The sequence below is a fragment of the Malus domestica genome, chromosome 14 (assembly GCF_042453785.1).
Source record: "Malus domestica chromosome 14, GDT2T_hap1".
Lineage (NCBI taxonomy): Eukaryota > Viridiplantae > Streptophyta > Magnoliopsida > Rosales > Rosaceae > Malus > Malus domestica.
Window position 1 is genome coordinate 23333274 of NC_091674.1, and position 24947 is coordinate 23358220.

The 24947-nt window shown below is 37.1% G+C and overlaps 4 protein-coding genes across 8 annotated transcripts; all 4 read right to left on the bottom strand.

Moving 5' to 3' along the window:
• Positions 1-325: 325 nt before the first annotated feature.
• Positions 326-973, bottom strand: LOC139191233 (uncharacterized). The gene has a single exon (XM_070811809.1). It carries the CDS (start codon positions 971-973, stop codon positions 326-328), a length of 648 nt encoding a protein of 215 aa, XP_070667910.1.
• Positions 974-6310: 5337 nt separating this feature from the next.
• LOC103454881 (ethylene-responsive transcription factor ERF113) lies at positions 6311-9601 on the bottom strand. The gene is made up of 2 exons (XM_008394472.4): positions 8934-9601; positions 6311-7141 (listed from the first exon to the last, which is right to left on the bottom strand). The coding sequence occupies exons 1-2, from the start codon at positions 9133-9135 to the stop codon at positions 6525-6527; spliced, it is 819 nt and encodes a 272-aa protein (XP_008392694.3). The 5' UTR covers positions 9136-9601; the 3' UTR covers positions 6311-6524.
• A 1491-nt stretch (positions 9602-11092) lies between these two features.
• Positions 11093-17071, bottom strand: LOC103454882 (protein BONZAI 1-like). 5 transcript variants are annotated; one of them, XM_070811956.1, is made up of 18 exons: positions 16911-17071; positions 16489-16705; positions 15960-16007; positions 15378-15526; positions 15228-15276; positions 14850-14906; positions 14190-14378; positions 13938-14072; positions 13507-13568; positions 13313-13415; positions 13113-13227; positions 12729-12805; positions 12508-12645; positions 12252-12416; positions 12017-12130; positions 11787-11883; positions 11610-11708; positions 11093-11484 (listed from the first exon to the last, which is right to left on the bottom strand). In XM_070811956.1, exons 2-17 carry the CDS (start codon positions 16636-16638, stop codon positions 11614-11616), a joined length of 1743 nt encoding a protein of 580 aa, XP_070668057.1. In that variant the 5' UTR covers positions 16639-16705; positions 16911-17071; the 3' UTR covers positions 11093-11484; positions 11610-11613. The 5 variants fall into 5 exon arrangements, with proteins under 5 accessions (XP_070668057.1, XP_008392695.3, XP_008392697.3 ...); XM_008394473.4 differs by having other exon boundaries at positions 11093-11708; XM_008394475.4 differs by lacking the exon at positions 16911-17071 and having other exon boundaries at positions 16489-16871.
• A 4329-nt stretch (positions 17072-21400) lies between these two features.
• Positions 21401-24810, bottom strand: LOC103454883 (uncharacterized). Its single transcript, XM_008394477.4, has 5 exons — positions 24683-24810; positions 23455-23867; positions 23099-23218; positions 22403-22995; positions 21401-21909 (listed from the first exon to the last, which is right to left on the bottom strand). The coding sequence occupies exons 1-5, from the start codon at positions 24789-24791 to the stop codon at positions 21696-21698; spliced, it is 1449 nt and encodes a 482-aa protein (XP_008392699.3). The 5' UTR covers positions 24792-24810; the 3' UTR covers positions 21401-21695.
• Positions 24811-24947: the final 137 nt, after the last annotated feature.

A 24947-nucleotide genomic window follows, 5' to 3' on the forward strand; every position in this document is an offset into this window, starting at 1 on the left:
ACTGATGCTGCCCTGTAGCATAAGGAGCGGCGTCACCCTGATAATGATAAGCACATCCATGACCAGTCTGGCCATAACCACTAAATCCTAAAGTTTGTTGGGTCGGCGCATGTGGTGGTAAGGAAGGCTGTTGGGGCCTTTGTTGATTCTGAGGGTAATGTGCAGCCCTATGCCCCATCTATCCACAAGTATATCATGCACTGCTGCCTCTCCTACACTCCCCAAAATGCCTATTATTACACATGCGGCTTAAAGGAGCACCTAAACCACCAAAGTCCCTCTGCCTCTGTAATCTTGGGCCTCCAGATAATCTACCACCTCTCATCTATACATTAGAGCTTAAACCTCCACTAGAAGAGCTAGAACTGGTACCACTTCTCTTAAAACTCTGGCTCTTACGAGGCCCCTGAGATAATTGACCTTTACCTTTATCATCTCGCCTCTGGTTCCCTTTTTTTTCTTCTTCATCTTCACTTTCACTGGGCATGTTCTCTGAGTCCTCAATCCGCAGTAAAACCTCATAAAACTCCTGGTAAGTGGCACAGAGAGTCGATGTAGCTATAGAACACCATTTCTTCTTAGTACCCAACTTGAAACGATGGAGCATCTCGACCGGATTAGCAGCAACCTCCGGATCATATCGAGACAAATCAGTGAACCTCCTGTAATATTCATTCGTTAACATCTTTCCTTGTTTCAGATGCGTAAACTCTTGTTTCTTGCGATCAATGTACTCAAGGGGAATAAACATTTTCCGAAACAACTGTTTAAACACTTCCCAATCAGCTGCTACCTCTGGTAACATCTGATAGGACTCCTGTCTCCACCATGATACAAGCTCCGGACCCAAAAACTCGGTAGTCGTCTCGATCCACCTATCAGGAGGAAGATTCCCCTGACTCTGCATCACAAGGAAAGTCTTCTCGACATGATTAAGCCACTTCTCCGCTGCCTCATGTCCTTCATTTCCCATGAAATGATTCAACTTCAGATTATACACAGTCTCAAGAGGTGTCCTTTAAGGAGGACGGAGTGAAGACTGAATGGCATTAGTTATAGCTTCCCTTAAGTAAGCAATATCAAGGAAACTAGGCTCAACTGAGTGATGTGGCTCTCTACGAGGCGGCATAGTTCTGACAGAAAACACCACAATGATTAGATCATTCACAAGATATACAGGACTGCTAAACCTAGGCTCTGATACCAAACTGACACACCCCGACCTAAGTCAAGGCGTGCTGGCCATCACGTGAGGGTGACGTAGCCATATGCACAGTGCGAAAACGATAAGGATAATAAATATGCGAACAAATAAAAATCGAAAGCTACTAATGTGCACTAATAAGCAGAAAGTGCTAGGAGTGAGATACAAGAGTAAATACTCTTAATCAGAGCATAAAAAGTCTAGGTGCGGTCTAGTAGGACAAGTACTAGTTATACAATACCAGAAGATATCCTACGAATATTTTATTCTGTCAGAACCACCCAGATCCTCAATGTCACCAGCAAGTCTACCTAAAACCTGGAGGGGCGCAAAACAGAAAACGTGAGTGGACAAAAACAAAGCTTTTCAAAATCATTTCATTTATCAAGTGCTCTAACCCCTCACCGTAAAACATGTATAATTTTCCCAGAAATAGAATATGATTATAAACATATATATAGATATATTCAAGTCATGCTTCACATCTCCATAAACATAAGTATGACATGCCAAATATAAAATAGAATAACTCAGGTGAAATAAAATCATGGAAAATAACACATTAGACGGAACCCCTGCAGAAGTCTATACGGCTGAATTCATAGCTCATTAGTCAATCTAGCCAGAGTCACTACAAATGACCTATACGGCGCTACACTGCAAACAAGTCGGAACCACTAAAAGGTCTGTACAACAAGACTGTGTGTAATATAGTTATGCTCAATACTATGCTCTCATGATAGCTGTGCGATAAATCCCTAGTCACCTATAAGTCGGAACCACCTATAATGGTCTGTACGACAAGACTGTGCACCTAAATTGGATCCAATGTGAGCATAGGGTGCGAGATGTGACATTATAAACAGGTATAGGCCATATCTTTGGCTAAATCACTAATACCGGGGTGCAGGTTTATGAGTTTTATGCTTCTCAAATAATCACAACCGTTATTCACATTCACAATTCATGAACTCACCTAGGCTTACCTGAGCGTCCACAGCACCACAATTATATATATGTATCATATACTAATTCATATACTAAACATAAATTTATATGCATGGCATTTCAAGGTGTACTTTCATTTAAACACATTTTCTGGGAAAATATCAAGTATATAAGTATATACTAAAAACCAAAAGTCCACTCACTGGTATGTCGAAGGGTCGTAGCCCCCGAATCGTCCTTGACTCCACTCGTCCTCGACTCCACTCGTCCTCGGAATAAGTCTCCCCTATATGAGAAACAACTATAAAAATGTTAATGTAAAGCACATAACCAATACTAGCTAATAACTTCTCATACATTGTTCAAATGAGATGTTTGAATGTACCAACATGATCTACACAACCTTAAGAACATCCCCATACTTTTAGAAAAAAATTCTGACCATTCACGCGTCACCACGCACCGCCCACGCGCGGGCAAGTGCCTGGCACACTGACGGCGGCAATTAATGCCGTCAGGAATATTCCGTTATAATCTAGGATATTCCGTCTAAAAACTAATGGCGTTACCTTACATCGTTAACAGAATATGCTTCTTCTTCCCCGACGAGTCACCGAACACCGGCGACTGTTCGCCGGTTTCTAGAAAAGTTTCTAACCCTATTTTCTCTCTCATTTTAACACCAAACTTCAAGAAACTTGAACCATTTTGAAGATCTCACCAAAACGAACAAAACCATACCTGAGTCGAGCCCTGAAACCACCAGAAACCCGCCGAAAAAAGCCTCGATATTCCAACAAATCTTAAAACTCATCGTTCTTGATGATTTGACGTCCAATTTCTTCCAACGAACCACTCCGAGCTTCGTGAGAACCTCATAAAGCTTCCTGTGAGCTTGAAATCCCCAAAAACACACAATTTTACCATTGCATGAATAGTGACAAAAATCAGGTTAGGGTTTTCACGAGTTTTCGAAGAAGTTCTTATCTAAAAATGGTACCATTCAACTCGTATAAACCTCATGAACACAATGGTGCCCTTTGAACCCTCGATATGTGCGTGTATGGTTGGTTGAAGTTCGTCCGTACGTTTTGTGCGAATTTTCTGAAAAATCCAAGAGGGAGGAGGGAGAAAAGGCACTGGAGATAGGGAGAGTTTGTGTGTGTGTGTGGTCCATGTGGGTCACCAACCAAAACCAAAGAAAACACTTTGAGTCCTAAGTGTTCCAAAACTTTGGAAAAATTTAGAATTTGTCTAAATAAATTTAAACTTAAACCACACCACCACATAACTCAATTACATCTCAACGTCCAAAGGTAATTTAGTAACTTCCATGCCATCGATAATTTATTTCGGGACGGGCTGTGATATGAGAGATAAATGTTGAACAAGAAAGAATTGCTAATCTTCTATGTCTTGTTAATATTTATTTCACATTTGATTACCATGCAACTATAATGTGCCCTTTTATTTTTAAGAAACAAATTGTCATATATATTTGTCAATTAATTAGGTATTATTTTGTTAATGATCATTAATTCTTGTATCGAATTTTCATCAACAATTTAATCATTAATTTTTTTAATCAAGTTGAATGCTGATTATATATGAAAAATACTTCTGCAAAAATTATTGAGAGAAAAAAGTGCTTAATTTATTGTTACTGGATGCACTTTTAATTTATTGTCAAAAGCGCATATATACAATGCAAAAGTATGTAGTTGGTTGTTTCTCAAAGAACACTGCTACTTTTTACAAGTGCTTCTCACCTTCTTGTGTGAGTGATTCTGATCCTGCTTTCGTTTGCTGTCGCCGGTCCTAGCTACGGCTGGGATCCGTGGGTAGCTTTTTGTTTTTGTTTTTTCTTTCTTCTCCCCTTTCATCTGCTGTGGGTTCTTCCAATTTTTCTTCCTAATTCTTCAACCCCTGTGGGTATCCCTTTTCATGGCCCTTCCTTGCTTCGTTTTTTCAACCATGTTTTCTGTTGAGTTTGTGTGTAGAGTTCTGGTATTGTATCCGGCTCGGATGTCTCCCACACCACCACGTTTTCCTTGTTGTCTGCCGTTTTCGGCAGTGTTGCTTGGGAATTTCCCAGAGCTTCTTTCCGATGGTTGGCTTCTCTCTTGTCGACTGTCTCTTGTTGATGGCTGTGTGCATGTGACACTTGTGGAAGGGATGATTTGCGATGGACGAAGGATCAGGTGGCTGGCCAATTCTCGGATCGGCAGTGGCGACCACAGTGGATGGTTCTCAGTTGTTCGTTTTGTTTGGACTTCACTATTGTTGGGCTATTTTTCTATGTTTTCTTTGTTTTAAGGCCCATTCTTTGTTTGTTTCTAGAATAAATTGGATCTTTGTTTGGTTTGTAAGTATGTGTTTGTTTTAATAAAACTTCCTTAGATCCCACTTACCCAAAAAAAAAAAATACGAAAAAGAAGTGCTGGGCTTTATAGAGTTGGAGTTCAAAACTTAATTGTTAACAAACATAGAGTTGTTCTTTTCTGTGGACATATATGATATACGTAGCAGTTTAGTTGAATCGGTGAGAAGCATAATCAACTTAAACCCCTCCCAGTTGATTGACAAGTGGCTTCGATGGTTCTATATATATAGCATAAGGAATTATAAACAAATACATATTAGAGTTGAAGAGAGAGATTATAGATAGAGACTCTTTAATTGTTAAATATTTTAGGTTACATTCCACTCTATCTTTCTTCCGGCCGGGGCTTCGTTCTTACCACATTTAAATTGCATGCAACGTGGGCGGTTCACATAAAATTAACAATCCTTTTCCTTATCATTTCCTTGAGTGATTTTTCAATGTAATGGTCACACGAGATAATACATTACGTATCCTTATATAAATGATGAGTTATGTGTATTAAAAGGATGATAACTTAAAAATTAAAATTTTCCACCACTTGCATAAAAACACTTGATATATCATCCGTATTCTGGTCACAACTAAAAATTTCTCCCCTTTAAACAAGAAGGACGTTTAGTTACCGCAAATTAGTGTAAACAGAATAACGAGCCTTGGAGGATGTTTGAGGGATGACCCTTCTTCCTATCCTATATGGAGTCTTATATATGGTCATATTTGACAATGGTTATGGCTTTCTGCAGCTATCTTGGTCTTTTTATGAGTGAGATTTCTTCTCAAATCTTTGTATTAATTGCTCACTGATCCGTGTAGTTTGGTGCTTTATTATTTGATGATATGCTGTGGGTGGAACCCTTCTCTGTGGGAGTTTTGTGTGTTCAATCCAAATATTGTTATTTGACCCTTGTTTTATCAATGAAATCACCACAAAAAGACGATATTTCACCAAATAATAATAATAACGAGCCTTGACAAAGGAAAAAAAGGTTTATGAACCTTGATTATTCTGTTACTAATCACTAATTAATTATGTACCTGCAAGATTTAATTAAGCAGAAAATATCATATCGTTCTGAAACACGATCCTACTCAAGAACCTCTAAATCTACTTAGGCATGCATTTGGAACGTGTTAAATATTTATAGGCTGACTCATGCAGGTCTCGCACGGATATAGCCGAATTCGATGACCATTAATTAGCTAGCCGACACTATATGCCAATATATCAATCAAGTTGATATGTATGAGATTTCTTCTCTACTTATCAAAATAAATAATAATTTAGAATAATATTCCCTGGCATTGTTAGCTTCAAAAACGAGTTCTGGCCACTTTTTGTGTATGTGTATCTATGTATAACAGAAGGTTACTAAACCTTAGAAGCAACACTATTAGATGATTCCTCCACAACTTCTCTACTATATATCTTTTTTTTCCCTGTTGGGAGTTTGGAAGGCTGATTAACTAGTAGATTAATCCATGTCTTAGAAAGTGTGCATGCGCGCGGTCACTGCAATCTCATCGTCATGGATATATCAATCTCAAAAGTTGAAGGTATGTGCTGTTCTTTTTTAAACAAGCAATAGTCGTACACTAAATAACTCTCAACTAAGAGATGAGAATTCAAACTTGAGTGCGAATGAGAAATTTACTTTGCTCTAGCCAACTTAACTAAGTCCAAACCTATATTTATGATAATTATTAAGGTGTGGAGAAAGTATTTCATTTTCAATAGACTATTATTTGACATACGTACGCTAGTGAAAACCTCGTCAAGCAAACCGAAAACAATCATCAATTAACAACACACTTTTGATCACCTTCTTAAACCTTTGTCGACAAAAGAGAGTCTAATTCAAGAAAGAAAGAAACAAAAATACATCACAAAACTTGAAGGATATAATTATATCTTTATTCTCCCACGATTGATCTCCCAGGGAACTTGGAACTTGGATGTGTACTGTCCTCTTGAATAAAGTACTCCTGTCAAGGTCGACGGTTCCTATTCCTAGGAGGAGGATTTGAACTCGAAGAAGAAGAAGACCCGAACCCCGGCATAGAATAGCTTAAGGGATGTTGTTGATCTTCTTGTTGATGAGATGGTAAGAAAGGTAATAAAGATGATGACGATGTAGTAGTTTCTGATGTCTGGGTAGCAAATATCTCTCTTTCATAAAGAGTAGCTGGTAAATCATAACTTATGCACTCGTGACCACTCCGAAAATATTGTGCATATTGATCATGAGGAGGAGTAACAACATTATTAGGGAATGCCTGCAGTTGATATTGATGATCAGAAAGAGGGTGATGGTGGTCAGTAATTACTCCTTGAGATGTCCCAGCTGGCAAGTTTTGTTGAGTACTAGTGGCAGTGAGGGAACCTAATTCAGTAATTCTTCCTTGAACTCTTTCGGGAAAGTTGAGCTTAGCTTTGCTTCCTTTAAACCTGAGAGCTGCTTCATCATAAGCAAGTGCCGCTGCCTCGTCGGTTTCAAAGGTGCCGAGCCACACCCGAGCTGCCTTCTTCGGGTCACGAATCTCAGCCGCCCACTTCCCCCATGGTCTCTGCCTCACTCCTCTATAGTGCCTTCTCCTCGCAGTCCCTTCACAAATTAACAATGTTATGCATGTATCTAGACCTGTAAAATGGTCGGGTTTATTGGGTTTGGGTCGGGTTCAATCCGACCCGTTAAGTTAACAGGTCACCCGAATCCGACCCGTTAAGCTAACAGATCACTTGTTTCATCCGTTCCGTTAACCCGACCCGACCCAACCCGTTAATATTAGTATTTGGATGCATGCTTAACGGGTCGGGTCGCTAACGGATGAACCCATTAACAACCCGTTAAATAACGGGTCATTTTTATTCAACCCATTAGCACCCGTTAGTTGAGGATGTTTAATTTCAGTAAAGTCTTAACAACAAAAATTAAACTCTATGCAACAAAATAATAATAATCCAAAATGCCAGGTCTACATGTATGTTTCCAAATTTATTAAAACAGTACCCTAATTAGGTGCATTCAAACAGAATAAATGGTATGTTAATAAGATATTCAACACACTCAATTCATCTAACTACGGGCAAGGGGATTTAGGTACATAAAGAGTAACACATTGCTCTAACCAATTGGCTTAAGTTCAAATCTGCATATTGAATTGTTATTGTTAATTGTATATATCAACTATACACACTCTAATATTCATCTTTATTTGGTAGAATAGCTACATGGAAAACAATTGTAGCTAGGAAACAAGTAGCAAAAAGAATGTAACCATATAGACAGTCTACACAAATGAGCTATGGCAAGCACGAAACAAATTAGGCCCAAAATACAACGGACGAACTTCAGTTATTTAAACTGTTATTAGGGAACAAGGTTTCGTGGTGTAGTTGGTTATCATGTCATTCTAAAGCCACTTAGTACTTCGGTTTAATGATATTTTTCTTTATTTGTAAGTAATATGACTTAGGTTTGATTCTCACCTAAGATGAATTTAAATTATATTATTGTTAGCTCATTTTGAAGCTTAGCCCACTCCCTTAACCCTTTAGACCATCTCCAACCCTTGGGCTAAAAACCAAATTTTTTAGCCTGAAAAATTTGGCTTTTAGCCCAGAAACATCTTTTCTGCTCCAACCCTTCTGCCCTAAAATTTTAGCCCAGAATTATTAAAGAATGAACTTAGGCTAATTTTTTTCTTAAATCAATTTTTACAAAAAATAAATAAATATGTAGATTATTGTAAATTAATTTTATGAACATTTTAATCTAAAAAAATTTAAATTCCGATAAACATTTGGCATTTAGCCCGGGGAGAAAGCTGGGGGGGTATTTGGCCCAGAAATAACATTTGGCATTTAGCCTAAAATTTTAACATGGGTTGGAGAGTGTTTGGGGGGGTAATTTGGGGGGTAATTTGGCTTTTAGCCCAGGTTTGGAGATGGTCTTAGTATATATAATATCGTTTGTTCAGAAAAACAAACTGTTATTAGGGTACCCAGGCTGCTTTTGCAGATAAAAACATTAAACCTAACTAAAAACATCAGCTATATGAAGATGGAAACGGAACAATATAGAGGATTTGATTCTAAATCTGCACAGTAAACCCTAACTCCATATCATAAGCCGAATCATGCATGATTAATTAGGGCACTACCTGTTGAGAGAGAAAATTGATATAAGAATATATAAGACTACACAACTTCAAGTTCATGCTTCCTTTTGCAGGTAAAAAACTGTCACAACGTATAAACTGGAATCGATCCCTATGAATATTTAAGTCTAGCTACACCGGGGAACTAAATCAATTAAAAGTGGAAGTAAATAATGAAATTGCTCAAGTACTAGCAATAATAATCATGATCAATAGTAATGTTGGTCTATATTAAACCTTGATCTCGAGCGTGTTGAGGGGATTGATCATCATGCGACTCCATGGCGCTGGACTGGGGAGCAATCATTGGTGGCTCCATCGGCACTTGAACAGCTGGGGTCTGGTTGTTAGTGCTTCCAAGAACTTGAGATAGAGCTGAGACCATGGCAGACATCTCATGTTGAGATCGAGCTGATGAGCAAAACGGCTCGAAGATCATTCGATGATCCTCCTCTTTCGCCTCTGGTTCATCACCAGGAAAGGACCTCTTCCCATGCTTTCGATCCACTTTATGGCCTTGTTCAAAACCCTTCGAAAATTTATATATAAGATATTCTTGTGCTAAATCATCAAGCAAACATGCACCACAAGTATTGTTCTTACTAGCTAGCAATTAACTATCTTGTTTTGTATTACTATATAAATATGAATCAAAATCAGTAGATATAGCAGTGTGTTTTCTTTTATGCACCCAAGTTCGAATCCTTCTTTTCGTGATTTAGATGAATTTAGTATAGAATATCAATTTGCTAAGAAAAAAGTATGAACCAGGCAAAATCAAGAGAGGAAGAGACAAGAGAGGACAATAGCGCAAAAGAGAAGGAGGAGAGAAGCTAGGGTTTGATACAGTCATTTAATATTTGTTTCCTAGCCTAGCTCTTTGATGGTGTCAAATTCTGGGAGCTGAATTGAAAAAGCAAATGGTCCAACTTTATGGCCTTCTATTCCATCTTTTTTCTTCTTTTTGCACTAACTGCGTTTACTTTTGAGGCTATTTATTCCGGATAGTTTAAATTTGAAATAATGCTAAGGAGACTATTTATTTAAACTGTATTTTATAAATCATATGATGTAATTGTTGATGATTAGATTATCATTTAAATATTGATTAACGTTCTTATTTTCTATTTGTAACACATCACATAGTTTACAAATGTAATCTAAAAAACTTTACATAGTTTACAAATGTGATCTAAAAAACTTTATTTACCTAAAATGTCATGGTGGAGTCATCAGAAAGGGAAAGGAATAGATGGTTGGACTTATCCAAAGAAGAAAAATAGGATTGAATTTGCGTATGTCAAAGCATGCATCATGCATGAATGGTAAAGTATTATCTTGAATTTACAAATCATAGCATGCATTTTCATGCTCAATTGATGGCATGTTTCATACTTGAAATGCGACAAATCAAGAATCAAAAACGTCATAATATTAAAAAAAAATGTAAATTAGATGTGAAATCCACTACTAAATGATTGTACTATGAGCTCACATACATTTTAATTCTATATACGTCAGAGAACGAATAATTTATATATTCTTTTTGGATAAATAAACGTGTGAATAATTTAAGATCGCCTACATCTACAAACATGACAATAAAAATTTGAATTGGGCTTGTAATTATTAGACTAATGGGTTATTGGGCTAAATTTAATGAAAATCTGAACCGGTTTGTGTCGTGAAATCGGAAATAAACAGAATCAAAACAGTCCGGTTCAATTTCGGTTCAGTATTTTATTCTTTTTAATCAATTTGGTTTTTTTACGTTTTTATTTTTATATTTTTATTTTATTTTTTTTTGGCTTTAGGTTGATCTGATTCTTTGACGGTTTTTATACCCACCCTTATTATATGGATATTTTCATAGTTCGGTAGCCGCTGCAGTTGCCTAAGCAAAGTACCACGCAGCCTAGCTATACACCCAGGGTACTTTGTAGCATCTTTAATTACCGACGAAATATTTGCCGTCAGGAATTAAAATTTTAAAATATTTGAATTTGTAAGTAAGATGTTTTATATTTAATTATCATTTGAACGACATTATTGTTAACCATTATGAGACTAAATGTAAATAATATCGTTGTATAAAAAAAAATACCATTCCTTCTCTATCGTTTTATACCAACACTTCTATACCCTCTCTCTCTCTCTCTCTCTCTCATTTTTTCTATGAGATGTAGTAGCAACGTTTTTAATCATTTCGAAAGCAGCCTCAAACAAGCGTTGAGACCAGCCACTTTATGAACATAAATTTGTCCCGAGTGAAGAGCCTAGCAAATTAAAGACCAATGCAAGTTTTCACTGGAAAAGAAAAAAGAAGGCATCCATGGGCCTGGTACGTAGAGAGTCTGCTAAACCGCAACGTATCGCCGGAGAAAAAAAGGGCTCTATTTGTTTCAAAACAATCTTGTACTTTCATTCATCGTTCATGTTAAGTGCTTCATAAAACAATATAATTCGCAGCAGTGCAGCGAAATTCGGAAACGAAAAAGCAGGGGGAAACAGAAAAGAAGAAAACAAAAGATTAAGCAACATTTTGAACACTTGATAAACCTCCATTTCCAAAAGCTGAAAGTACTTGTACTTGTATTCTGAAACCGCTCTTCGCATCTTTCTCCAAATTGTTAATTTCAAAAGATAACCGGTTCTCCATGCTTACCGCATCCAATTGTAGAACGCAAGCCTGGTAGAGAGAACTTGCAGTCTCACAAAGGCGGCCGCGAGGACTGTGCAGCTGCAGCCATCCCAAGTCTCGAATGTGATAATGCAACATTAAATTGTTCTTCATGACAAAATTGCATTAGGGTTTCCATGCAGCCAAAGAGGGGAAGAAACAAAAAACATTCAGGCTCATATTGCAAGAGGATCAAGAGGAGAATATCAACCTTCATATGTACAGTTCTTTACATGATCACAAAATTGGTTTGCCATCTCTCGATCTCATGTAAGTCAGAAATTGAGCCGGTAGTTCTGCTAAGAGTGCCTGAACAACAGAAATTTCTCCACCTGGTGGTGAAAGGGAAATTACTGCCTACTAATTAAAGTTGGTAAGCGGATATGGTAAAAGAATATGAAAAGTCTTACTTTGTACATCTCGGAATGGAACAAACTGTACTATATCACGTGAAGCCACATGTCCAGTAGAACTTTCAAGTCTCTCGCCCTTGTCAGCATCCAAAATCTTCACAACGAAAAATAAAGATAATTAGTTATGTAGCGTTCGGGCTTTTTATTCAAGTATGACTGTTCAGTGAAAATTATCAGTTCTCTAACATAAGACATTCCAGCGCTGAAAACACAAGGGAAGGAGATACCTCCATTTCTTTGAAGTCAGCTCCTCCTACTCCAACAATCAAGATAGACAATGGCAGGTCGGACGCTTTCACAAGGGCATCTTTGGTTTCTTGGTGATCTGTCACTACTCCATCCTACGGCAGTAAAATTTAGACCAAAGTTCTAATAAAATCATACAAACTAAAGAAGCTGGGAAAATTTGAGTGAAGTAAAAGTAAAACAACTAGAGAGCACATCCAACCCCATTATGCATACCGTGATTATTAACAAAACAAAGTATTTTCGTCCACCATTTGCAACAGACTGGCTGGCATTCAATGCAGCATTTGTGATTACAGGTCCAAAAAGGGTTGGTCCTGCAAGAGACACATTTTGGAGGGCACTTGCGTATGCCGTCATAATTCCTTGGATTCCTTCAACCTGAAAGAAGTAGAGTTACATAATCCTTAATACAGAAAGCAACTACAAAGTTTAAGGTTACAAAAGCAAGTTCTGGCCATAAGTTTTTCACCTCACAGTGATGACTACTCCCGTTCAAATTGAAACAATGAGAAACTGGACCATCAATTGGTCGGGCTCCAAATCCCCAGGCAGGAAAGCGCTTGTCTGAATCATAAAACTGTAACACCTCCACAACTTCGATGATTGCCTGGAAAACAATGTCACAATCATATGGGTCCAAAGAAAGGAAAATAATTGTGGGGATTAAATTACAAGGGATGTAATTCTCACTCTCTGGTATGCATTCGGCCGTCCTGTAGGATCTATATAATGCAAAGAATCGGGCAGGCGAGAATTTCCATTTGAAGCTGGTAAGCAAGGAATATGAGTGAATTTGATAAGACAATTTAAGACGTATTAAAAGAGTCATTGTGAACAAGTTTGCATTTATAAGAGGGCAACAGTAAGAAAAGTTTAAAGCAATAAGCTAGAAATAACAATGATCAGTGCACAAGTACAGTGCCGCAACACTTTTCTATAGCAGACAACTGAAGCCATGCAACTGCACTTCTAGCTTTGCAAGGCTCAACTTCTAGTAACAATCACTTCTATCATGATATGCATTTGCACCCAACAAATTATGTTGTACAGTAACATTTATGTCTAGATAAGCACCTGTAAAATCAACAGCAACCATGAAGTTCAGCTCATAGCCCCCAGTCAAGTAATCAAGGAAGGTGTGCTGGACAGTCTCGGTAAACTTGTCAACAAATAGTTGGCTCTTTAGTACCTGCAATGAAGTCAGAGAACTTCTAAATTAAGAGAAAGTGGGATGGAAATCCACTTAATAATATATTACCATAATATAATATTACCTTGTTGTGGAAATCATGCCCAACAGCAGTTGGTAAAAATAAATTCTCTCCTTGTCCGCTGCTATGAAGCTTTTCCAACTCTGCCAGTGATTTCTGAATTTTTCTGTATATTCAACGAAATCATAATACTGTAATAGGAGAAAAGGAAAAGAAAGCCGATAAAAGCAGTCACTCATCCACTCTATAGGAATTACCCAATCAGATCATGCTTGCCATTGTTATTGAAATTAAAACACTCCATTATCAATGGGCTGTCCTGCAGATTAACAAAATAAATATTAAAATGGGAAAACTATTAGAAACAATAGGAGAAGCACAATATGATCCAACTATCAACAAACAGATGAAGAAGCATTGCTTCTTATCTGCAAAGGTGCACATAAATCTTTAACAACCAAATCTGCATGTTTTACTACATGGTTATTAATGTCAGCACATTTTTTAGTGACAGCAGCCAAATGAACAAGTTGAGTTAACTTTTTGAGTTTAGCAAGAAAAACAGGAAATACAGCCATGGACCAAACCCTTGAACTTTCCATGGGAAGTAAAGAAACAAAGCACATTCCAGCAAACTCGACCTCCACTAATTTACACATATAGCTGCAAAAAAGAAACATGTTTATACCTTGCTTCCAACTTGTTGAATATTTATGTATACTGGTTTCCATGAGGGTTTGAGCTCATTCTTTATGACTTCTGTTTTGCAAACTGGAATTGTGATCCCATTCTCCGCAAGTTTTGATATTACCAAAAAGGGGTCCTGAAAGACCAGTCCGAAAATGTGTCAGAACATGAACTGTTTTTCATTTGGCCATGCATGCATAAATGCTCATCATAGATAACCAAAGAGAAAGAATAATAAGTCAGAAGCCCCTACACTTTTTGAGAAGAGATCCTTGTATTCCAAATCTAAACATCTTAAACTCATCTCTATCGCTGTCTTAGAGCTAACAGATTCCTCAGCGTGCACAATGAGTTTTCCACAGTCTCGGTGAGGATTTGGTCTGTCCAACTCTTCTCTATATTCAAGATTGAGGGTTAGTAACCTGTCTGATTTAGTAACTATCTGCACAAGTAGAAAGGCAAATTAATGGGTAAAAGAATCAGACACCAGAGCTTAAGGTGGTCCTTCAAATAAATAATTCCACTAGTGTATATTGGTAACCAGATACACTAGAAAGGTAAATTAAGTTACTTCTTAGATTAGAGATATCAAATGTCCATTGATTGTATTATATCTGGTGTTGTGTGTGGTGCGCCTGAGAGGTGAGGATTAGATCAAGCAAGCCAAAAGTAGAATACTCTTGTCTTTGACTTGTTAGGTCCAATGAGTAAACCTTGATTCAACCTTTAATTTTATGGTTCATGTTTAGGCTTGCCCTGTTTCACAGACCACAAAACCACCCACTTAGTAGCTAAGAGGTGGTTGGGTTCAAGCAGGCTTTACGCACATTGGTCAACTTTGACAAGTTTAGATAGAATATCATAGAGATTCAGTAGTTCAGTGATTCCACAGAAAATGGTCACTATGTCACACCTCAGACAATGTGCAGGTTGCCTCGCCAAGAAATTGTTGCTCCTCTAGCTGAAGCATCTGCACAAGTAAAACCGTCCATTATGAACCAGTTATGCTTACAAGCACTTGAATGAGATGCAGCAAATCTTTGTTTTAATACATATAATATGAAGCTACCCCTACCAATGTGTCCACCTAGAAATATGTGCAAAGCAGAACAGTGTTCATCCAGAAATATGAGGAGCAAACAAATATTATGATACGGCCTTTAGCCGAATGAGAAAATAACCATATTTCCTTGCCTCTTGCATAGAGAGTTATAAGAGGATACATGGATGGTCAAGTCGCTTAAGAAAAGGAATAACTTTACATGTAGGCACAACATCGTAAATTTTGTACCTTCACTTCCACATTATGAAACTGAGTGTCAACGTCATACACACGAAAGCTGTTATGAAAATATAGTTAGCCACTATGGAATCGTTGCACATAAATGTGGGACCAAAAACATTTTTTTAATTAAAACGGAGATAAAAGCTTTAAACTTACACCAGAGTCTGCACAACCTCAAAATGATAAGTGATGTTTTGTTTTGTGATCCATTTTGGATTTAATGAATTTAGAACTACTTCAGTGCGACCAAGCTCTGAAAGTCCTCCATCTCTTCCTTTTGTATAGATAACCACCATCGGATCACTCTATAGAAAATAAAATTCATGAATAACAGATTGACATCCTTGAAACAAAGGAAAGATTTACACAACCAAAAAATATCTAGCATGAGAGCAAAATATAAATAATGAAATAACTAGCTACGAGCAGTGTCACATCCAAAACGAGCTGCCATCACCAGTGAAAAGAAGTACTCATTTCTAAGGCAGAAAAGTGTCAGAGTAACGATTTTACCATCAGGTTTTGAATTCATAAACAATATGATTAAGTAAATAGAAAATACAGAAGTAAATTTAAGCACAATGCAGTGTTGAGTAAATCAACATTGTGATTCAACATAATCGGAATAAGAGTATGAGGCAAGCCAGGGTACCATACAAACATCAATGATCAAGACTCCTAAGGATTTAACAGTAGAAATGCAAGGAATGGCTACTCCTATTCATTAGAGCGACAAACCTTGGAGAGAACATCCCGATCATGCAGGTCTATAGCAGCAAGTGATATCTGCATGCAAATTGTTAAAAAGAAAATTAAGTATACCAGATGCAAACATTGACAGACCTCAAAATGGGAGCGAATTCATTAGTTACCAAAAAAAAAACACCACAAAATTCCATAAAAATCGTAAAATCTAGCTTTGGCTGCAGTAGAAGTCATTAAACAAACATTACATTTCGAATGACTTCGATTGTGAATCCAAGTGAACAATCCAGATTTTTCATGAACATCCAATTCTTGAGCACCAATTTTGCAAAATAATCTTACTAATTCAAGCTTTTTCTTAATGTTCTTGACTACATTAGCGTCAATGGCGTGTATAACAACAGTCTTAAGTTCTAGCGCCCTCATATTTAAGTTAACAGAACTCAAAAGTCCAATCCAAAATGCTACCTGCTAATTGCTAATTGCTAATTACTAATTACTAATTACAGTAAACAGTTACAAATTTGGCTCAGAAGATTCAAGAGAAGCAGAGAGAAGTAACCTCGATCTGGGAGAAGAGGCCGTGGTAGCCACGCGACCTGAGGAAGAGATCGACGGCGTCGTTCGGTGCGTCGTAGGGATTGGCGTGAGAGGCTGCGGTGCCGCCCACCGCCGACATGCCGCCGGCGTCGTTGGAAAAGCAGTTTCCCATTGCAAAAGACTCCAAAAAGCTCAGCCTCCTCCTCCTCCTCCGCCCTCCCTCAGCTCCGCTGCAATAACTATATTTCCAGAAAAATGAAATTAAAATTTGAAGTCTCCGGAAAATCTCTCCAGTCTATGATTTTGCAGCTTGCTACCAACTTATTTAAATACTATTTTATTCATGCATTGGTTGGCCCCACATTTTGTTCCGTTGATAACTTAGGGAAGGAAAAGGGCATAAACGCGTTTTTTGCTTTGGAAATTAGATTAAATGAGAATTACTTGAATAAGCCGCGTTTTTCTGTTAACGGAAAACCCGAAAACTAGCGATGATCAAAGACTGAATTCCAGAAGGAGGAAAATGTTGCGACTGCTGTCCTTTTTCTTCTTCTTTTTCATGGGAGTGGAGTGGTCTTTTCTCTTGAATCCACTAGGAAGTTGATGTGAAGCGGTCTTTTCTCTTGAATCCACTAGGAAGTTGATGTGAACACTTTCTCAAATAGGAAAATTACCGTGCGACTCTAATATTACGTGACATGTTGACATAATATTACAAATTTTCGAAAATAAACTGCATTTGGAGTTCAGGTAATTTGAGTAATGGTTTCTGAATTTTAGCTCAATTGGAGTTTTAGTTCCTTAAACTAAAAATTCGTGAGTATGTGCCTATGAACTTGTTATAATGTGTCTAAATGACTCTTTTTACTAACTCCATTAAAACTTTCATTCAAAATGAAGGATTTAAAAGGAAAAAAAATAAATTGAAGTTTTAACGGAGTTAGTCAAAACGATCATTGCTCCACATTAAAACAAGTTAGATACCAATACTCATGAATTTTTAGTTCCTAGACCAAAACTTCAATTGGGCAAAAGTTCAAGATATTGATTTAATTTTCTCTCTGGAGTTTACTATTGTGTCTTATATTTTACATGTATGAATAAATTATAATTGTGAGCTTGCATGAATGTCACGTAGTTTTACCACGACAGAAGAAATTCAAAATTCCGAACTGAATGGTGTGTAATGAAAGATTTTTTTTCTAACTTCGGCACATATTTCAATTCCGAGATTACATAATGAATTAAGTACATCTTATTCATATACGACTTATTACATTATTGCTGCAAATTATTAACGGTTCATTTATAATTTGATAGTGATAAATTCGAACTTAAGACTTATTCGCGTATCAAGAAGATCATAGCACTCATGAACTACGACCTAATCCGCAATTATTTGCATGTTGGTGATTTTTTTTACACTTCTGTTTTCTCATTCTCTAATGTGTATTCCTCCTCTTGTTTATGTTATCCTATTCACCTTTGCTTTAAGCACAGAAAAATAGAGTGCGAAAATTATTTCCGACAAATTTGAACGAGAGAAGACACAAAAACTGAAAAAGTTAGAAATCACGGAGAAGTTCTTTTCCGGCTGGTATACCAACTTTTCATTATTTTTCTCTTCTGTTTTTCTTGTTGGGAGTTGGGACGGACGAAAATACCGAGTCAATATATTAAATTTACAATAATAAAACTATATTGCCATTTAAACCAAATAAAAAATAAAAAAACAAGCCTTCGCCGTCGAGATTTTTGAAAAATGTCCGAGCATACGACTGGATATCCGAATTCATCACATGTGATGTTTGCCACTTGTAGGATAGATTAATATAAACCAATTATATTGATATTAGCTAACACGAACGATCGTAATTCATGTATTGACCATCGTTTAATGGGTACACAACTATAATGTTACTTAAAACTTAATGTATGTCATCTTTTATTTATCTCTCTTTACGTGACACGTTGAATGTAAATTTATTCTCTCGAATTGAATCTAATCTAGCAGGGCATGTTACATGTGAAAATATTGCACAAGCTCTTAAACTTTAGATTATTAATTTGCTTTCGAATTTTGAATTGAACTACGAAGGCTGGCGTTTAAAATGGGTTTAGTTTTAATGCATATATAAAATAGTTGTAATCATGAAATTTAAAGATTGTATATAATGGCGGCTTTGTTTCTTTAAGAACACACTACGAATAATGATACATATAGACGAGGAATAATGATTCAATAAGCAAAACTAATTAAATGATTACACTAATTAAAGTCAATAAATTTTTGTTTTTATTAAACAAGAAGAAAAAGAAAAGGCAGAGACACCAAGTAGACATGGCCAGCAAAAGTGAAAAGGGGATGCTGGCATGCATGAATCCGGATCCTCTTTCCGGGATCCTAGGTTTTGTGAATCATATCCGTCTATTGTAAATCATACAGTTAAAAATCATTTTAAATATTTTTGTTTAAAATTAAATACAAATAGTACTTGAGAAAAACTAACTGCATTATGTACGTTAAAGGGACACGATTTAAAGATTTTCAAAATCCTCACTAAAAGGATCTGGAGAGGATGTTGGGGCATGCATAGCTGTTTAATTGGAGGTCTGCTGACTGCTAAAACAAATTTTGGTCTTCAAATTGTCACATAAGCCCACAAATTTGTATTCGAAAAGTCATATTTAGGGGAGTTATTGGAAATGCTCTAAGTTAATATCTTTAAGGGGTGGTTTGGGAGTGATGTGCTTAAAAAAAAGCACCCATGAAAAAAAGTTGTGAGGGTTTTAGGTGTTTGGTAAACTGAAAAAAAAAAGGGCTTATTTTAGAAGCTGCTGTGAAAATAAGCTGAAATCAAAGGAAAAAGTTGAAGCTGCTATTTGCAGCTTTGGAAAACTGGCTTTTTTTCAAAGCACCCGGAGCTACAGTGCTCCTTTAATGAAAAGACCCACTATCAGACTGCATTTTTTTTCAAAAGCACTTTTACAAAAAAGTTTATCAAACATTCTGCTGATTTATTTCACAGCCGCTTATTCTCGCATCACAGCCGCTTATTCTCACATCAACTTTTTTTCAAAGCACAGCAATACCAAACCAGCTCTAAATGTGACTCTTCAAATACAATTTGTTTGCTCACATGACAATTTAAAAACTAAAATTTGTTGATTCACAACTTTGCTTCAACAGACTCCGCAAATCTTAGTGCTTCTTTATTACTTTCATCTTTGGGAGGAAAAAAAAAAGTTGACAAAGACATTTTTATAATAAAAATAATGTTTGAAAAGTGGGATAGAGAGTCTCTAATTATATAGAGTGTATGACATTTTCTAAATTTGAATACTTATTTGATAACTCTGTTAGAGCACAAAAAATCCTATGTGGCACTTCAACTTTAGTTTTGTGGAATTTCTTGGAGTCTATTACTGTGAATATGTAATGTGTGAGATTCTCTTATGTTTTCAATTGATCACGTCCCAATTATTGATTGTGCGTTTTTAAATACGTAACAAATATTTATTGAACAATAGTGCTACTGAGACTCAATCTTGATAAGAGAATATATTCAATGTGTACGGCGTACCCCACTAATAGAAAAAGACTATTGCAATGCTAAACTTAGGGCATCAAAAGTTGATAAGATCACAAGATAAATGATATTGTGACAGTGTCCTAACCAATCATACATTCTTATATGAGAATCGGATTATACGACTATCCAAAACAACAAAAAATAAATTAAAAAATGGCATCGACTTGACAAAAGCCTTTTTGGTCCATTTCATCCTGGAATTTTAGTTGGATACACATGATCCAAGGTGGTGGACATTTGCCTTATTGTGTTTTAAATTTTGATGTGTTTATCTTTCTCATTATATGATTTATATCACACATGATCATATGATTAGAGGATAATGAAATTTTATCACCTCGTGTTAGATCACGTGATTAAAGTGAGAAAATTTGATCAGTATGAAGGGAGAATGACTTAGATGAAACGAGTTTAACATAATATAGCGTCTCGATTCAATAATGCATTGTCATGTATATGTAAGTTTTTCTTTACAATGCATGATTGACCTGAAACACCATAACGACAGCAAATCCATTTCATGTAAGTTGCTATTCCACCAAAGAGTGGAATGAAAGCGTGGCGACATGACATTCTTAATCCTCCTGGCTAGAAAGAGTGTCTTGGAGTCAACGAGCATTGAGGTCAACCACCAGACCATGGATGGTGGATGATCTACTTCTCTGTCTGACTCTGACCCCATTTCACATACTACATGTGAATCCACTTCCTCTTCCCAACCATGGTTCCTCATTGGTTCAGTCTTCCTGATGCTGTCGCAGAAGATATTCAGTAAAGCTGTCTGATTAGGACATATCTATACTGAATGAATTGTGGAAAGTCGAGTGAGACGAAAATAAATACAACTTGTAAAAAGTGTCGTGCATATAACATGGTCGAAGTACCGTTCCGCAAGTTTTTCTCCATGACAAGATGGCTGGAGAGTGGAAATACAATGGATAGGTCTAGGTCAAGGTTAAGGTCAAGGTCAATGTCAATTTCCCCATTTCCAAATGATTCATGCCTGCACGATACCATAGCAGTTGGTGAAAACAGGGATTGAAGATGCCTCCCTCCCACATGCTAATCGAAATGATACGAAATAATGCTGATGTTGAGAATATTTTTTGACCTCATACGAAATCCGCGTTTTTTTGTTTTCATCAACAATCGAACGAATTCAAAACAAAAGTAGAGATCCATCTGCCAGACAAGTAAAATGAGTACTAGAATGGGAATTCGATTTCGGGTTGAATTCTGCAGCATCACTTCTAAGCTGATCCACAAATCATCCTGCACTAATGCAATTACGAGAAGAACGAATCATCTACTAGTTGCATTTTCCATCTTAAACACGAAGCATTCGTTTAAATGTAGTTTTTTGCATCTTAAAGATTCAGGACCAACTATTCTGCAAGGGTACATTAGCAGCCTTTACCACCTGAGCTACAGTGCTAATGCATCATTCCTAGTAACTATTTATAACTAACTGATATATCGTTCTAAACCGAGAACCTGAACTAAATAGGTGAAGTGATAACAACCAGGCAAAGCCATGCTCATTTTACCAGCATGTTTGAGATGTCCAATTAACCGGTTTGACACTAGGTTAGTAGGTTGGGGCGGAGTTCAATGATGATGAGTCCCTGCTGGAAGCTCAGGTGCTTCCAATGTTGTTGAGGTGTGTGGTTTGTGTAGGTGATGAAACATACTGGACTGTAGGCACTTGGTAGATGTAGTATTCGGCAGCATTCCCCTGCTGTAAATTAGTTCCAGTCTCCGTCTCCAAAGGTAACTGATTGTACCCATATCCCAAGCTCGTTTGTTGATCAGTAGGAACTTCATCATGTGTGGCCTTGTGCCTGTGATAGCTGCAACACAAGGACCGTGATAATTTCAGTTTATATAATAAAGACTAGTCAAAACGAAGAGATGTTCTAAGAACTAACAACAAAGTTAAGAAATTGAAAAGAGAGTGTGGAGCAAATATCCGGGATGTTGTTTTTAAGCATGATCACATGCAATGAAACTCTCCGCTTAACAAATCAAATATAACAGGTCCCAAATTGCGTAATATGTTTTGTTTCTTTCAAAGGAAAGTCACCCAAACCTTTCCTGCATTAGTAAATATTTGTATCTTTAAGAACCTGTACTGTAACTTCTCAAAAAATACTCTTTGATTAGCATCTCCATTTAGCGATGCAATTTGCTTGGTGGAGCAGGGAAACTCCAAGTTTAAAATAATAATAATAATAATAATCTAAAATAATATAACTTTTGGCATACATTATCCAACAAAAAATAAAGAGCATCCTTTGGGTTGCAAGTTGCAACAGGGGAATCAAACTACCTAAGGATAAGTACCTTTCATATGATGTGGGTGCTTGAGAGGCAGGTAGTTCAGCCGAGTAACTGTGCGCCACTTGTGCAGAATAATATGTCTGATTTGGAGCTGGCATAGCTTGCTGCTGTTGCACAGCAGGATAAATGTAGCCCATGTATGACATGTATCCATAGCTAGCAGGCTGTTGGTGTACAACACTCGGTTGAATATACTGAGGCTGAGACTCCAACATTGGTGAAGTAAGACTGCCATATATCAAAGATGCAGTTGGATCCTTCATGGAAGGCAGGCTTGCTGGGGACTGAAACTGTTCCTCCGTAGATTGGGTTGGCATTGCTGATTGTGAACCTGCATTTGGCACAGCAGGTTGGTCTGCATGATGGAAAAGACCCGTGTTTCCTGTGGATCCACGACCATCCCGCTGCTGAACTAGGACTGCCTGTGGAACATATTGAGGAACCAACACTTGTGGGGCTTGACTGAGACGCATTGAGTTATAGTATGTAGCGCCTGAAGGAGGCAGCCTTGGGTATTGATCCTTTATATAGGAATTGTCATATTTGACAGTTGATTGTGTGGTTAGAGGATGAAACAGTGATAACAAATGGCTTACCTGCACAATAAAATCAACTGGAAAATAAGTACGGTTGATCAAGTGACGGCAATCCAATCGAGAAGGATGAAATGGAACTGATTCCGATACCAAAGAAACTTACTTGTTGGCAATTGAGAATGGGGTTAAACTTCTTGGAGCCTTTCTGGTAGTTATCTAGAATAGCATGTTTAAAATCACTCTCAGGCAAGGGGAGACATTCCTTGTAAATTCTGAATCTTACCTATACACAAAATTCAAGTGAATACTAATTAGTTCTTACTGAACATTATATTAAGGCGGGAAATTCTAAAAGGCAACTCATCAAGCATATTATTATGTCAGTGGTGGTTTAAAACAATGTGCACTGTAAAACTCTCTAGAGTTTCATGGTTCGAAGGCTTATTTTCTCTTCCCATTTAACTTAAACAAAGACCCTTTTGCAGTAGGAGATGATACGAAAAGCAATACTAAACTCACCTGCGCGGGAAAGCTTCCACCAAAAGCCGTTCTTTCCAAGTTCATCTTTCCAGCAGTGGTTGCTTCATACACCCCATAAAGAAACTTGACATCATAATCAAACAGAAACAGCTTTGTGCCTGGCCGGATCCTCTCTATAACTTCCCTTCTTCCAGCAGGAAGTCCAAACACACGGTATAGGTAGCATTCCGGTTTTGTTCTTCCATTGCACATAAATATATACCCGGAAAAGTCTTCCAGACCCAGAGGGTCCTTATGCACCCCATGATCCTCGTTAGCACAAGCAGAAGCAGAAACATGGTCATACGCATAATTTGAAGGGGCAGGAGCAGGGTAATACTTGGCACTCGTGTGGTATACAATCGGCCCCTTGTTTTCAAATCCATCATATCTTCTCTCAGTCATGTTGAAGACTAATAGGAAAGTAGCAAGCCACCATTTCGGCAATGCCAGACAAAGCAATATTCCATTAACGATTTCATAACCAGAACAAGAAACAGAGGTAAAAAATCTGAAACTAAATTAGGGAAATTCATAGCAAAACTCCTACAAGTCCTTGAATCATTGTTGGAGGGAAATCTAAACTGGCATAATAATTGCAATTCAACAACTCTACCACTATTTCACAGCTCTCTAAACAACTTCCAACCCAATTTTCCTCACATCACCTCGTATGAATCCGCTCGGGGATAGGCAGGGAATCCCATCTGAAAAGTAAACCCTACCTATTGTGGTTTCAGATATCTACATCTAGAGTACTAAAAAGTGTCACATTTCACCCTAGATTGCACTACAAGATAAATCTTGTTATGGTTTTATGAAAGCTTTGCTTGCATCTTCCCTTCAACCAATCACCCAAATTCAACAAAATCATGATGTGAAATATCTCCAACCCAATTTCTTGACCTACATTTTCCCTTTTCTACAAAATAAATATAAATTATATAAAAAAAAAGTTACCAGGTAACACTCAAAAACCAACAAATGCATCAATGTTAATCACAGCTCAGAACAACATCAACCCAAAACTTTATGTCCAATTTAACGCAATTCGACACAGGAATTCACCAACTCAGCTCAAAAGTCACTAAAAAGGCTAAAATTTAAGGTGAACAAAAAAACCAGTTGGACGAGCATTTAAACACTGAAAAGAAATCAGAGAAATGCATAAATCGTACCCAAAAAAATAAAAATAAAAAACTCAGAAAAATGAAAATTTGGGACTCACCAAATGCAAAGGAGAGGAAACTTGGAGCGTCTCTGGAGAATTGGAAATATTTAGGAGTCGGAAAATTTGCGCGTGGCAGGAGAAGGTGAAGCCCTACGTTACGTGTCATTATGGGCTTCCCACCAAAACTAAATTTTGTCACTAGAACTTAAAAAGAATCTACAGGATAATGTTAAAGAGACTAAATTTATAAACTAAATAATGTGTCACTAATAGAAATAAGCACGTTTATCAACGCTTAAGTAATAAACCAATTATCAACTTT